Source organism: Zosterops lateralis, assembly GCF_965231275.1.
Source record: "Zosterops lateralis genome assembly, chromosome: 20".
Taxonomy (NCBI): Eukaryota; Metazoa; Chordata; class Aves; order Passeriformes; family Zosteropidae; genus Zosterops; species Zosterops lateralis.
The window spans coordinates 435,100-451,579 of NC_139780.1; the positions used below are offsets into that span (position 1 = coordinate 435,100).

At 46.0% G+C, this 16,480-nt stretch overlaps 1 protein-coding gene across 1 annotated transcript in view; it reads right to left on the reverse strand.

Annotated features, from left to right (window-relative positions):
* Positions 1–16,277, reverse strand: part of RABL6 (RAB, member RAS oncogene family like 6) — a 43,685-nt gene extending 27,408 nt beyond the window's left edge. Inside the window, exons 1-5 of the mRNA XM_083875718.1 lie at positions 16,112–16,277; positions 12,956–13,090; positions 8,053–8,100; positions 1,813–1,865; positions 637–728 (exon numbers count right to left, since the gene is read on the reverse strand). Of these exons, the coding sequence (XP_083731844.1) occupies positions 637–728; positions 1,813–1,865; positions 8,053–8,100; positions 12,956–13,090; positions 16,112–16,241 (458 nt within the window). The 5' untranslated portion in view covers positions 16,242–16,277. The remainder of the gene's footprint in view (positions 1–636; positions 729–1,812; positions 1,866–8,052; positions 8,101–12,955; positions 13,091–16,111) is intronic.
* Positions 16,278–16,480: the final 203 nt, after the last annotated feature.

Genomic DNA, 16,480 nt, shown 5'->3' on the forward strand with positions numbered 1-16,480 from the left:
GTGTTGTTGTGGTGTACAACAGCGTCAGTAACCTAAGTCCTGCAAAATGGTGTGGGGTCAGCAGAAGGAAAGGATTCTCTCCCTTCAGCTGTCCACAGGCTCACTGGCCCACACCAAACCTAAACAACATCAGCCTAAATACAAGGCAGGAGCCCTCCCCTCTCCTCTTTCCACTCTGGTTTCCGTCTCTCTCCCACCCTCCTCAGATGTGCAAAATCAACAGTTCATTACTTCTGTAGACTCATGCAGCCTGGGGTCTCTAAGTAATCCTTACTAGTATCAGTTTCTTGGGAATTTCTCACTAGCATCCCCTTTTCCCTTATGTTCTATGGGTTTGCAATGTGCACTTTGCACCTTGTGTTCTATGGGTTTGCATCACGCACTTTGCACCAGTGATAGCACTAATTATCAGCCTCAGCCAGCAATTGCAGCACACAACCCACTGGGACATTGCTTGTTTGGATCAACTCCAGGAGAGGAGTGTATTAAAAGCCATGTCACAAGATAAAGCTTTTATTTTAAAGGATATAAGCTTGCTTCAACACATTAGGCTGGTTATCAGCCTCCAAATCCAACTGGGAATCTGGAAGTAATTTGTTTTGCTGGAAGAAGGGAGAACCAGTAAAGGTCTCTTACCACTGCTTGGTAATGTCAAACATCATCACTACACCATTGCAGTTCTTATAGACATCCAGGAACTCTGCATCCAGAGCCATTTCTGCTTCTGCCTGAGGAAATAAAGACAAAGAAGCAGTAAATAACTGGGTTTAATTTCAGGCTGATACAGAACACAATGAATGCAGCACTGACTGGGCAAACTTCCCAAAGTGACAACCACTGTAATGAGTACCTGTGGATTTCACACCATTATCATTAAAATAAGGTACTTGGTGGTTCCCAGCTTCCACTTCCCACAGGAACAGGATGTGAAGCACTTGACAGTCTGACAGCACATGCTAAAACCCACCCCTGCCCTCTCCCCTGTGCTTCCAAATCCTGTGTTGGCAAGACAACTCCATACAAACCACAAAGCGGAGGACAGAGGACACAACCCCCATTCCATCTTTTTCCTGACCCAGATATTGGCTCTACTAATGCTTCTGGTGTCCAAAAGCAGGAGGCAGTTTATCCCATGGAGGGCTGACGGGATTAGCACCCGACTGGCTTTTCACCATTTTGACTCTGCACATTGCCAAGTCCAGATAGAACTGTCCAGGCTCAGTCTCCATGGTGCCAGCTCAGTCTCCACAGCTCCTGCAGGAATTTTGGTGCCCTGGAACAAATCTCACTCATTTCCCAGGAGCGGAAAATGCACCCACATTTGCAAAGGAAGAAGCAGCTATGGTAACTGTTCTCATATGGTAACGTGTTCTCAAAAGCTCAAAAAGGCTTTTCCCATGTGAGAATATTTTGAGGAAAATTCTCCTCATCGGAGCCTGAGCAGATGGGCACCAGTGGGAGTGTAAGAGCCCAGCCCTGAGGAGTGGCCAAAGCAGGGCATTAAATCACTTCCTCAGGCCCCACAGGAAGGCCCTGACAAAAGGAGTTTCTGTCTCTGCCCACAGGCAGACAGGTACAAAGCTGCTGAGCAAACATCTGGGGCATAATCATTACCAGTGACAGAATGGAAAGCAGCAGGGGAGTTGCAGCACGGCTGAAATGCACAGAGCAAAGAATGAAGAGCATCAGTGATCCCACTGTGCCTCATCCACCTTCCAGGCTGGCCTTAGAGCAGGAACAAACAGACAACTTGCTCCCCATGGACCAAAAGTGGACAAGAGGCCTCAGACCTCTGAATTCTAGGTGACTCACCTCCTGAGGGTCATTTTCCAGTTTTAAACCATCTCCTCGTTTTTTGCATTTTCCTTAAAAAGAATTGTAAAAAAAAAAAATAAAAAGCATTACACTGGGCAAAGAACTGGGTCTGGATAGGTGCACAGCAGTTTGAACACAACCTTAAAGCAGATCCTGCTTCTACTGTAAGCCTGGGGGATGAGGAGGGGCAGGACAGGTATGCATTGCTGAAGAACAGTCTACTCAAAAACAAACAATAAAGCAATCCAAAGACAGACAGAACTTACACAAGAAGAAATCCAAGAGAAATCAAACTGTGGGAAAGGAGCTGTGGAGATGGAGAGACAACCTACATGTGCTCCAAAGGCAGAGCCAGAGGGTCAGGTCTGCTCATCACCACTGAAGGTGCAGAAATCCTCCAGAAGCACTACCCAAAGCACACAAAAACAAGCCAGGGAGCAGGTACAACTCTGATTAGGCTCCCAGTGTGCAAGAAGTGTTAAGAAGCAACGTGCCTAATGTTTGTAGAAGACACTAGAAAACCACTCTAGACTTGCCCTGCAGTCCCACAGCCATGGTCCCATCTGCAGGGATCTATACAGGTTTCTCTCCAGCTCATCTGCTTCCTCTGAGGCAACTAAAGGGCAGCTCCTGAGGCTTCTCACTTACCTTAGATCTTAGGGAAGCAGATGAGTTCTTAGATCTTGATTTCTGACATTTTAAAGTACCACTGACATTTAACTCAGCAGCCCGGAAAAGGAGTGTTTTTAAACTTCAGCCTCCCTGAAACCTTTGTGTCAAATCAGTTACACACTGAATGTGTTTCCAAATCTTACAGCCTGGGGTCTCAGCACAGAGATGTATCTGTAACTATGATTATCAGAGTGGCCATCAGCTGACATGATTTTCTGGTGTAGTCACTTGGCTCTAAAGGATTGACAGGAGTCCCAACATCTTCTGTCACCTACTGCCAAAGAGGTTTAGTGTGGACACACCATGAAAAAATCTGGTCTCTTGTCTAAACGGAATGTTCTGAGTTTCCAGAATTTTATCAATGATAAAAACTGCACAAAGAATAACCCTGCAAGATCAGGAGTTATGTTTGGCAGATACCAACTATCTCCCAGATGTTACTGACAGTAGTCAAGTACTTCTGAAATAACTTTGTTGTGCATTTTCTTAGTCTAAGTAATGAAGAGTTAACTAAACTATACTGGCACAGTCTTGGAATTCCTTCTCATCACTTCTAGAAATTTCCTGTGTCGCTGACAACAGAAGGTGTTGGCAGCTCAGATACACCTGCAAAAACCCTCCCATTGATTCTGTATAAGACTGTAACACTGAGGACCAAAATAGTTTCCAGCAGCTCTTGACTCTACTGAATCACACATGGAATTCAGGGTTCTGCCAGACGCTGCATGTGAAACAGGGTTTGTTTTTCCTGCACACAGCTCCAGGATAAATAGTAAGACAATACCATTATTCAGAAAAGCTTTAATGCTGCAGGTTACAGCAGGAGGTTCTGGTGGGTGCTTCTGTGCACATCACTGCAAAATGTTTGCCTCACTCATGTCATCTTACTGCTGACATCTGAAAGTAGCAGAAATATTAATCCTGATCCTTCATCATTTGGGCAATGTGTTTCCTTGAGGGATCCAAATATGGGCTCTGATTCTTCCCCATGCAGCTGAAGGTGTGGGATGTCTAGGCCATGCATGTCATTTCCCACTTCAGTTCGATTCATTTCAAGTCAGTGACATTTGTGTGGCTTCTCTGAACATCCAAACACTGCTATTTCTGCAGTCACTGCTAAATTATGCTTGGCATGACCTAAATTTCTGGGTATTAAAAGAGAAGCCCAAGCAACCACAAATACTCTCCATCACTCCTCCCATCCTGTGCAATCAAGGTGTCTGTCTAACCCGGGCACATTTACAGCCAATGCTTTGAGACAGAAAATACAACCCACACACCTCTCCCTGCTCATGGTTTTCTGTGTGTATCCAGAGGAATGAATAAGGTTCTCGCACGCTGCTCGTCAGTGCTGCAAAGGAGGTCACCTCAAAGGAGCCACAGTGCTGAAAAGCGCATGTGTGCACAGATCCATGCACAGGCTCTATTTTTGGCATCCAAACTGCAGGATGAACCAGACAAAGATAAGATCTATGCAGTGAAAAGCTGCAATTCAGCCCGTAAAGACAAGGGCACAGTGAGGACTGTGTCACTGTATGCACAAGGTCCAGATTTTGAGGTTGTACTGATGGGTAACAGAGGAGCTTCAATCAGAAAACACGAGTGTTTGTGCTGCAATGGCCCAGGTCCTCTCCCTAGAACGATGGCTGCTCCTCATTTACAGGCATAAGAGCAACACTGGCACTAAACACACTTGGCAGCAGTGCCCTGGAGTCTACAGAACAGCTCCTACTGGACACTGAGGTCGTGATCATCACTTGAGCCTCTGCAGCAGTATGGACCATCAGTTTTGCTGCAGGATAGAAGGATTCAGTACAGCTTGCCAACAAATGCTGTCCGCCATGCAAGGGGGCTGCTTCCCTTCACCGGGCAAAAATACACACCTGGAATATGTGCACCCCTTGTGTTATCTAACTTGACACGTCTGAAAATAATGTCTGGGAGGCAGAGGGGTGAAGGTGCAGCAAGAAGGAAAGGAATTTTCAATGCAAGGGAAAGTGTTTGTCTATCTTGTGGGCAACATAAAAAAATATGATTTGATGCCTTCAGTCATGTATCAGAAAAATATGTGGGAACTGAAGTGGCAGAAGTTACAAGACATGAATTGATAATTCCCTGCATTCAAGCAGCTCCTCTGCATTCAGGATCTGTTACAGCTTTATGACCTGCAGCAGTTACACAACTTGCTGCAAAGCCAGAAAGATGAGTCAGGATTATGGTTTCTGCTAAGAGTAAAGATCTTTCCTGCGCTCTGTCAGTTCCAAGAGCAGCAGAGGAGATGATATTTACTATACATGCCACACAAAATGCAACACAATCCACAGCTGGAGGCAAGCTCATCTCGGGAAGATTTGAACAAATGGCAGCTTTCCAGACACAATCCTGGCTCCCTGAGCAGGACAAGGAGAATGCAGCAGGCAGCAAGGAAGTCTGGACTCCAGGGAGTCTGCACATTTAAAAAAGGAATCCCAAATAGTCAAGAACAAGAGGAGCAGCACAGTCTGACAGCTGCCATTCCCACTGCCTCACCACACTAACCAAACTCACAGCCTTTAAACTTTCACAACAAACCTCCCTACATTCCCAAAATATCATCTGGATGCTAAATAACCAATTCCAAGCTAAGTCACTGTCCAGGCAGGGCCAGCAGAGCTGTCTCTGTGTCCCAGTGGATTCTGGAGGGAAAACCCACCACAGGGAAAACCACCTGGGCATTGCTGAACCGGCAAGGACAGGGAGCACACCTCTGGGAGCAGCAGGAAAAACACCACTCAGGAAAATCACCATTAACTTCAGCCCAGAAATGCACATCAATTCACAGGGTGCATTTCCTGCAATTCCCCCCAGCCCCCTGTGACTGCAGAACAGCAGCACTGCTCAGCAGGGGAGAGTCCAAAACTGCTCTACACAACTAAAGCTGAAAACTGCAGTTCATGGATGCACTGGTTAAACTATAACCCACATCAGGGCTTTCAACACAGTTTCCCACATCATTTAAACAAAGGTCTCCTAATTTCCTCTGGCAATGAAATGGGGAAACGCTGGCAAAAGAATTTTAGCTTGGAAAACTTCATTTGTTCAGAACATGTATTTTTTTACTGTTTCAAATCCAGCCTGACAAATGCAGTGTTCTGCCCAACTCTAAATATGCACACGAGCCAGGATCTGGTAGACAAGGGGAAAAAAATAGCAGGATCAGGTCTTGTCAGCACTATGCTACAGCAGCACTGGATACTGCACTACTGCAACTCTACAGTCCAGTGTGGCTCTCACCCAAAGCATCGCGCAGGAGGATTTTTTGTCCTAAGCATACAGAAGGAAAACAAAAAAAAGTCATAACATTAGGATAAAAGTTAGATATGAGCAAGCTCTTAATGCTTAATATGAACATTCTCCTGAAGTTATGCTTATCAGGAATCCACAAAGCTATGGCAATAGGAAAGGATTTGATTTCATTAACATCACAATGATCTGATTTTTACACTGCACTGATTGAGCACAACTGATTGCAAAAAAATACTTACCTGTGGTCCGTAAGTATGGATCTTAACAGAATGAGTTTTATTTCAAAAGAATATAAAGTGAAGGGAAGAGAGTCCTTTAAGATTTCTAACATAGGCTGCACTTTCAGAAATCAAAGCAGGACCAGAAGAGCTGTTATCAACATCTGTGCATAGCACATCCCATCCCCTCTGCCAAAAAATTAGTCTCTAGTTGAGAAGATGACTCTGCTCAGATAAGCTGTTCACAGAAATAAATGCTGGAACCACATGATTCCCAAATTAAATGTCTATCTATTCATACCAAAGCTGCAAGGCAGCGAGAACACAGATGTTTTGCTCAGATTCCAGCCCTCCACTTATTATCCCACAGTCCAAAAGCCAAACTGTAACCAGACTGACTTCAGCAATAACTCTGGCTGAAGTAAGGTTTTGTCTACTCTGTGAAAGGTGGAGCATAAAATACAAAAAGATAAGTGCTCAGGATTTTCATCTGAAATTCCTGGCTCAAGTTTACCCTGAAGGCTCCATTAGGTATCTGAACTAGAGCTGCTACCACTTGTTGTCTTTCTTTTTTACCTATTTTGAATATAGTTCAGCTAACATGAAAAATGACATTTCTCCTTTTCCCGTTCCCTGTTGTACTTTTAGTTTTTGGTGTAACACAAGTGTAAGTTGTGTTACAGGTGGTGCCTGTGAGATAGATGCCATTCTGCTGAAGAATGCCCCAAGCACAGATTCCAGCCAAGGCTGCAGGAAAGGCAGCACCAGACAAACCATCAAAGTCTGTGTTTCGATGACTGTGGTCAACAAAGCTGACAGACATCAAACAAGAAGCATCACTCACAGAGGAAGAGCTGCTCACCTGTGTAGCTGCCTTCCTGACCATATTCACACACTAAACCAAGAGCCTGGCTGGTACTAAACTGTCACAGTACAGACAGTCTGTAGCTGCACAGATAAATCTGGTATCATAAGAAACCTAATCTGGCTCTCCTAGTTGGATAAACAAGTCCCCAGGTGAACAATGATGGGACAGATTTAAACTCCAACAGAGACCTCAACCAACCCCTTCCAGCCCTAAATGCAGCTGTGTCACTGGCCAGGGAGCTGGGCAGTGGTGAGACCCAGACCAATCAGTGTCCAGATCTGGGAGAAGGTCCAGAACAGAACAGTTGTCCAGATCCCTGTATGAGAAGGTTCTGAACAATAAAACAGGCTGTTTGTCCTATGATCAAGAGGACTCGAGGATCAAGAGGACGTGTCTCCAACCTGTGACCACACGTAACACTAAACATCTCTTAGAAGCCAAACAACATCTGCATTTGGGGCTACAGAACGGGCTGTGGAGATTTAGATCCAGATCCCAACCCCATCCAGGAACAGATCCCACTGCATCTCAGCTTGCACTGCATCCAGACTGTGTCTTCACAGATGTTATGGGGAGTTGGTTTTGCTCTTTACAAAACAAAAGCTTATACTCTTGACAAAAATTGAAAACTAATGAAAAATGTATTTATATGTCATAAAATTTTCCTTGGCTCAGCATTTAGAAAAGGTTTTGGAATGCACACATTGCATTTTCTGTCCTAGTGAATTTAAGTAATTGGTTTCTCTTTCATCCTCCCCCCTGCCCACTGCAGCCACAGTTTTACCAATTTAACAAGAGAATGCCTTCACAAAAACAGCTCAACAAGAACTTTTATAACCAGAACAAAGAACTCAGAATCTGTCTAAACATACAGGAAGCCATACAAGGGAGAAGGTGAAGTTTATTCTAAAGCTCAAAGAACTGGAATACACAGAGCAGCAGGTGCTTCATCTGCCATAAGCATGTGGAACAACTTCTGAGCACTGGGTTTGATCTGAAGTTCAGATTCCAGGTACTGACTTCTATCAGAGGGGACTCACCTTTCCTTCTCTTATTCTTTCAGGAAATTATATAATAAATACAGATTTTTTTAAAAGCAGAAGTAAGCAGGTATTTCTGAATGCCATGCAAGCTTTTAATTAAAACTGAGAAAGAACAATGAATCTCCATTAGAAAGGAAGTTATTAATCTTACCTTTGTCCACTACATCCCAGACTTCAACTTTCACAATGTCATCAGTGGCTGGAAGCACAACAGAATACAAAGGGTTAGAAAGTTTCAGTAAAACACCCACGACACAGAGAGCCCAACCCGAAGCCAACATGGAGGAATGTCAAAGCATTGGAATGTCAAAAGAAAAGCAAATTCTGTGCAAGAAGAAAACCCAACCATAAGAAGGCAGTGAGCTGCTGAAGGTGCAAGCTGCCCACCAGAACCACGCTGTCTAAAGAACCTCATGAATACTCTTAGTCACATAAGCAATGGCTGGATTTCCTTGCTGGTTCATGGCAGGTTTGAAGCATGTTGTGAGTATTTTGTGTAGACTCTTTTCATAACATACAGAGGTTTACAAAGCCTTTCGAAAAAGACAAAAATCTAATTTTGAAGATAAAGTCTGGTTTATAAACAAGGCATACAACTGGCAAAAAGAATACCCACATTTAAGAAAGATTAATCGTGGCATTTCCATGTAAACATGACAGGCAGTGCAGACAGTCCTGCAGCTACAGAAACCCATTCTCTCTGCACATTCCCAGGGGCATTTTGTGAAAAATAAGGTCTCAATAGCAATTTTGCTTCCTATTGAGCTGCAGCATCAATAAATTATAACCAGCAACATCTATTTGATTTGCTAAAATCTGGAGCAAGACATGCAGAATTCCAACTCCAGTGACTGCTGGTACCCACACGCAGCCAATTCACATTCAGGTGGCCTCAACGTTGAGCAGCTGTGGTTCAATGCTTCCATGGAATCCAAATAAGTAGTCTGATTTTCAGGAAGTTGTTCCAAGAAACAGCTGCTTTTTGGAAATGTTATAGGCTTTGAAGTAAAAGCTTGTACTTGGAACAGCTCTGAACATGGTTCAGAAGTTGGAACAGGAGGACAATGCCTCAGAGTAGAAAATAACATCATAGGATGGCATGAGTTTATCTAAGTGGAAGCATCTTCTATGCAGAACTCACTCCTGGCTTAATTAAATGTTTCAAAATGTTGTACAGACAGATTATGAATAAAGGAAAACTTTGATCCTTTGCTTCTGGAGAAAGACCCTTTTTTACACTTATGCACGAGGCAAAATCAGCCTCTGTTTCCCTGACAGTAATTCCTGCTTCTCTTCCCATGCACCAGCTTGGCAGGAGGCTCGGGATGAACAGGAGACTCCCCCGGGTCAGCCCTTGCAGGACCGAAAGCACATGGGAAGTACAGCATCCACAGCCCAAAAACTTCTGCTCAAACCACTGCACCCCACTAATTAACTCAGCCCCTGAATATTTCCACAAACAATCAAACCAGCTGGGCTAAAGTCCAACCTGTGATTCACTCACCTGGCACCAGCTGAGCCAGCACCTCTCCCCAGGCACCGGCACTGCAGGAGCTCTCCCTGTGCCCCTGCAGGTGCTGGGACAGCTCAGCCACTGGAGATCTGCCTCTGATTCCTGCCCTGCAGCTGGCAAGGCAACCCCAGTGCCTTTCTACAGTCAAGGCTTGCTGCAAAAGCGTAGGAGAGATTTGCTTCCCCCAGTTCTGCACGGGCTCAGAAGGAGCCTGCCTGTTCTCCCCAGAAATGCCATGGGAAGCAGGACATCAGGACTAAGAGCTCAGAGAAGTGACCCTTGGTGTGACAAGGCTCATCCCTGGGGACACCCAGGGCCTAGAGCTGACACTTTGCTCTCCCACCTCCTTCCCAGGAGCCAAACATGCCCTCAAATTAGGATGTGTTTGCCTGCCGAGCAATTCCCACAGAACTGACACCCTGAACTGACACCCTGCTGAGCAGCAGCAGTCCTGGCAGCTGGGGAGCTGAACTCCCTGACCCACAGACCTGCTTCAGACCCTTCTGGCTGAGGGGAAGGACAGAACTTCTCTAAGAAAACAACTGCACAAGACCCAGGAAAACCACACTTCCACATTTTTCCTGCTAGCTCACAGCCAGGAAGTTCCTCCCTTTCATCACCAGTGTCATTCCTGATTATTCTGATCATGCAAGAGGATAATTGCTTTAGTGCTGCTGCATTGGTTTTGGTGTGTGTGTGACTCATAACCAGGAGCATCTCGCCCAAAGCAGCTCTGTGGCAGCCAAAAGAATGCCAATTTATCCTTTCAAATCCCTAGCTTGGATTAGCACAAACCACAGATCAAACCACTCCAAAGATCTGTCCTCAGCTGCTACTTGACCAGACACTCACTGGCCAGGGGTACATGGAACAGTTTTCCCACAAAATGATGGAGAGCTATGAAAAGGCTCCAATTGCAAGAAAGCTCATTTAAAAATAAGAATTATCACATTGTGGGTGGGCTCATCACCAGGAACTCACAGGCCCTCAGACATTTTTTACTCTCATTCAAAGACAGGATTCCCTTCCTATGCTCTGGATCACAAATCCTACAGGGCAAAGCAACTCTGCCATCCCTCAGGCATTCAAAGGATCTGAGCACAACTATTGGTCAATTTTTATTTCAGACTCTCCTTTTCACGCTGCCAAACAGAGAATAAAATAAATTAAAAAAAAAAACCAAAAAAACAAAAACACAAAAAAAAAAGTAAAATCCAAAAAAGTGTTCCTTAGGGTCAGAATGGTAATTCCTTACTTGGACACAAAAATTACTAACACCCATTACAACTGGCACAGAAAAACAACTTTGTTCATTCTGAGTAAGAAGTAACTCAGATTCCGCTACCTTTATTAATTCCTTCAGTATAAAATTTCTGACGGTGCTACATTTTGCATCTAAAATGAAATTTTTCTAAGACCAAAGAATCCGTCAATATTTGACAGCGATTTAATTAATATCTGTAAATATTTGCCACCAACTACCTCATAATGTTTATTTAAGGTAGTCTGAGAGCATGAACATAGGAAAAACAAACTTTATTTCTCCTCTACAGATTACCTTGGCCAACAGGGCAGGATTTAGACCTGAACCAAGTACTCTGAGGGCCCACATCACCTGTCTTGGGTGGAAACTTCTCAGAGCAGGAAACAGATTTCACAATGTCTTTAAAATGGGAGCTACTTTTTGAAATGTATCTTAATAAAGTCAACAGAAAAATTCCTATATTAGTTGCAATTATTACTAAGGCAATAATACAGTGTTTTTTACAATGTAAAAGGAACACAAATGAAAGGCAGTTTCAGGTGCAGCTTTGTAGGTATTTTTACAAGGTCAGCAACACTTAACCCTGAGAAAAGTCCATCAGCATCTGTACACACTGCTGTCAGCTCTGGCCAGGGAGCTCCACAGAAATGCAACACACCAAGGTTAGAAGTGGGCCCTAGAAATATCTATACACCAGTGGATCTCAGCACAGAGCAAAGCCAGCCTCAGGGGTAGGTGTTTTCTACCCCAGCATTACATCAGTGTTGTAAAAGCCCTGCCTGAGCCTTGGTTCAGGGAAAGAAATGCAGACACAGGTGAGATGACTGGACCTTCCTCCAAACACCTTTTCGCATGTACACATTTGTACCTGTTTGTGGATAGAGTTAGATACAAAGCAGCCTCCTAAAATAAATGCCAGAGTTGTGTGCCACACAAGTGTTGAGTTACCTGCACCCATCAGAGAGGAAACCCAACTCTGATGCTTTAACCCACATACTGCAGAAAGCCACAATTAACACTCAGTGCATTCTTTACACTTGGGTATCTAGGAAAGAGGAATTTTATTTCTTACTCTGATCTAAGTCTGTTTAGGCTGAAGCATTCAAATTTGATTTTGGAGATAGTTTCCACCATCCAACTTGTAAGCTCTGTGTTCATTCCTCAGTAACTGATGTGCTGGCACCCTGAGAGAAAGGAAGAGCAGTGAGGGGAAGGATGCCACACTCACACACGCCGTGCCAGAGGTTTGGCTGCAGATGGGAAACACCTTTGTGTGACCACAGAAGATCTGCTGGTGAACACATCCCGTGGCTTTGTGAGCATTACAAGAGACTTGGGCACCATGGTATCACCATTTGGCTCCTGGTAATTCAATTTTGGTGATGAATCAGACACTACACTCAGTTTGATGCTCACCTCACTGCACAGGATGTTCTCCCAGCTGGGAGGAGTTGGGCAGTACCTGACTCAACACAAGATCAGAGTGAGGCAGATGGACAATGCCTGGTAATAAACAACTGCTGACCTTTTTTGTACAGTATACTCAGTCTTACAGACTGCTTTCATACTGACTCAGGGGCTCATCCCACAAGGCTGGGGCATTCTTGATCAGCATCCTGAGAGCTGGACTTAACACACTGTTGAATCACAACCCTGTGCAACTTCAGTGCCTGCAGTGTCTTCTCCAGGTGGGAGGCAGGGCTTTCACAGCCACTTGTGACCAGTAAAATAAAAATTAATACCACATTTGATCACTTAGACTGCAACAGGAACTTAAAAAAGGCACTGGCACTTCTGTGCTTCAGTAAGCCAGCCTAGAGCTAACAATACTAGAATGATTTTTGAAATCTTCCCCAGTCACCAGATGCTCTTTATATTCTCATCAGTGAAACTCAGTTTGCACCATGTATCCCCTTCTAGACAACACAGTAACACCCAAAGCAGAGCAGGCCTCAGAAACAGATTTATACAACAACCCTTCCTCATTAACATGTCAAGCACATTACAAGGATTTCAAATACTTAACACCACCTATTAAAGACTTCCCTTGGATTGTGGCTTCCAAAGACATATTCTTTGGCATTTATAACATAGAGCGTCTGACAAAATTAAAAACATGACTGAAAAACTATGAACAATAAATTAAAGAGAGTGATGAGAGACCATTTTGTCTTCCAAGCAGACAGAGAAGAAAAGAACAAATGAGGCTGGGGTGGAATTTCCTCCCCCAAGGCACTGTCCCATGACTGTCACTTCCTCCGCCCTCTTCCATCTTACTTTTGTAATTCCAGTGGATGCTGGTGACTTGGATCTCCTGAGTTGGAATATATTCCTCAATGAATTTCTTTCCCTGCAGCCGGTGCCAGAGTGTGGTTTTCCCAGTGTTCCTGTCCCCCCGGATGACAATTTTCACTGGAGAAAAGAGCAAGCAGACAAACAAAGTGATTAAACACAACTTCAAGAATGCTGTGAAAAGCAAGCTAACTTTTTGCAAACATTATTCAGGTGTAATTAGTCCTCCCATACCACACAGGCATGATGGGGTTCGTTAGACAACATGAGCCTCAGTCACTGAGATCAGTGTTTATTCAGTAACTCACACCAGCTCAGCAGAATGAACCAACAGCAAGGCTGAATCTTCAGAATCTGCACAACCCCAGCCAGCCGAGCCTCTGCTCTGTGATGGACACACCTGACCCCTTAAGCAAAGCAGCAGCAGTTTGGTTCAAGGCTTTAAAGGAAGCAAAGGCCTGAGCCATGGCTGGACCAAGAATTCCTCCAGGAAAGACAGAAAGGAGCAGTGACACAGGCAGCACTGGTGCACAGGAGCTTGGAACACCACACCAACCACGGATTAACACAAGAATTCGAGGTGGCTCTTCCAAAACTTGTTTATCATGGAACAAAGAAAGATGTGAGTACAAGGAGTCTCCTGCACACCCTTCCCATTGAATGCAATCAGACTGTGACCCTTCATATCATCCCATCAACATGACAGACGGGATGAGCAGTATGGAAATGCTTTTGGTTTGCAATAGGATGCCCAAACAAAGGACAGGATTGCTGCCAAAGGCTGGTACTGGTCTCTGTTCTCATCATTTCATTAGAAATCTCAACCTTCCCATCCTGTAATGCTCTTCTTTTTGAAAAGTTGAGTGTGTAGGAGAGGGACCACCAAAAGAAATCATTTGGATTCAACTTTGTGCTCTATTCTACCTGGGGCCTGTAACCATCTGTGCCATTAAACACTTCACAGCCTTCAGCATCCCCTCAAACACAGGGTTATCTGTGACCAAATGTACCTGAGAGCTGCAGGGCTGGCACAGCAGGGGCTGCTCTGAGCCCAGGGAGGCACCCAGAGCCTGGTACAAGGCCTGTGTCCCAGCCTGCTTTATCAGTGAACAGCCCAAGGTATTGTCAGCACATTAAGTGTATTCCTGGGAAGGAAACAGGCTTCATTCAGGATCTGCAGTGGTCTAATGCAGCAAAGAAACATTTCTGTAAAACAAATCACGGGGCCCTTTGGTTTAGGTTTGGACAGTTTCAGGAAAAAAGAGGAGCTGTAAAGATCTTTGTGTGCTAAGGGTGGCTCCAAACCACATCCTGCACTCCTCTGCTGAATGTCAGGAATCTGCTAAGAAAGGAGACTTGGCAATGCACAGGATTTGCAGTTCTGCCCTTCCTGAGCCATGGCCCTTGTGATGACATTCCCCCACAGCCCACCCTCAACTGAGACACCTCACCAGGCCAGAACGTTCCCCACCACCCCAGGGCCACGGCTGTGGGGGGCACCTGGAAGCCTTTGGTCAGTCAGCCTGCATCTCCTATAAATATTATATAACAGCGATGCTGGGAAGAGTTACTATGGAGATTGAAAACTCACCTAAGGCAGGGAGAGAAAGCTGCAGTTTTCAGCTATAGAGCAGTAACAGGAACACAAATCCTGGTACGACAGAGCACAAACCCAAACCTGTCCTGAGGCTTTCACTGATGAGACAAAAAGCAGTGAAGAACTGGCACCTCTGGCCTTGCACGGAGGGCAGGCAGGTCCCACCCACAGCTCTGACACAGTGCAGCCCCCCCAGGGCAGAGCTGGTCCCATCCTGTGCCAGCAGGATGCAGCTGATCCCTCCTGTCGGCAGCACGAACCTGCCCTGCCTGAGGAGTCGGCTCCTGGCTCTTACATAATTCATGGGCTGGTATTAGCTACCTGATCTCTGCCACTCAGCTCCTCTGGGCCACTGAAGCCTCTGCACAAACCAACAGATCTCCAGGACGTGTTTAATGGTGCAGTGCTGTGTGAAGGCAGCACCTTCATTCTCACCCCCATCCTTCACTGGAAATCTAGTCTCGACAATCACACTGCTGCTTTTCACATTCAGGACTGACTGCTTGCTAAGACACTAATTTTATAAATTAAACAGCACTGGCATAGCTGCAGATGTGCTGTGGATAAAGGCATCAAATGCTCTCTCTAGTAAAGCAGAGCACTTCAAAACCTCAGTCCCAAAGCACAGCCAATTAATATTAAACAAAGAAAAAAACCACTCAAAAGTGTGACTTCTCCATCACGTTCTGCTTCAGACCAAGATGGAACAGAAGCTCTATTCCTCCAACACGTGTGCCTTCACAGAAATTATCCAGTGCCACGTTTACAAATCAGTCTTTTTCCCACCTGCCAATCTCTCAGCCTTCTGCAATCTGCCTCCCCTGCCTGGATCCACACAGACTCGCAGCACTCTCTGGAACCAGCTCTATTTTCAGCAGGAATGACATAACTGCTGCTCCTGTCTCACAATTGTTACTTCGGGACATATTTCACATACTTGCAGTGCCCTCCTGCAACATCGTACTAGAAATCATTTTTTGTTGAGCTCCAAGGGAAAAACGCAGCCCTAAGGCTCAACACTGAGAGGAGAAAATTCAGAGAGTGTTCCTCGAGTAAAGAGCAAAGGTGTCAGTTGCAGAGAAGAGAGTCAGGATAAAATGATGCACCAAGGGCACACAGAGGTATCCACTGTCCACCTTTTATTAAAGCTCTTTTTAATAGACTCTTATCATACCTCCACAACAGCTCAATTACAAACAGCATCATCCTGCGCCGCAGGAAAGGTCACCCACGCACTGGGGGGAGTTAACCTCTTGATGCCCGGAGCGACACAAACGGATGTTCCAGGCTCTCTCTCCCCTGTGCCAGGCCGGCAGGCAGCGCTCAGGGACCGCGGGTCCCCAATCCTGCACCGAAAGAGAAAACTTTCCCATCCCTCACTCCTCCCACGGGCTCCAACATTGAATCCCAAACTCGGCTTTGAGCGAATAAAAGCACCAACCTGCACAAAGAAAGCACAGGCACTCCCAGCCCCCTGCGGCCCCCGGGCACCCCGGACGAGGCCGCCCGCCTCCCCCGTGCCCCGGCCCGGCGTTTGGACTCACTGTTATACTGGACTCCCTTGGCGAACCTCCTCTGCAGCGTCTGGTTCATGGACTGCAGCCCCGCGGGGATGTTCTTGTCGCGGACCGCAGCCTGGTCCGAGCCCACCAGCTTCTTCAGAGCCGAGAACATCTTCGCGGTCCCGCAGCCGCAGCCCAGGGAAGGCGCTCAGGGGCCCGGCGGAGGCTCGGGGCGGCTCCGGGCTACGGCGGGGCCGGCCCGGCCATGCGGGGCGGAGGAGCGCGGGCCGGGCCCGGCAGGGGGAAGCTGCGCCGGGAGAGGAGGGGCACTATCGGGGCATGTCCCGGCGCTGGCAGGGCAGGGCAGGGCGCGGGGCCGGGCGGCTCAGCCGCGGCGGGGGCCGGGGCCGG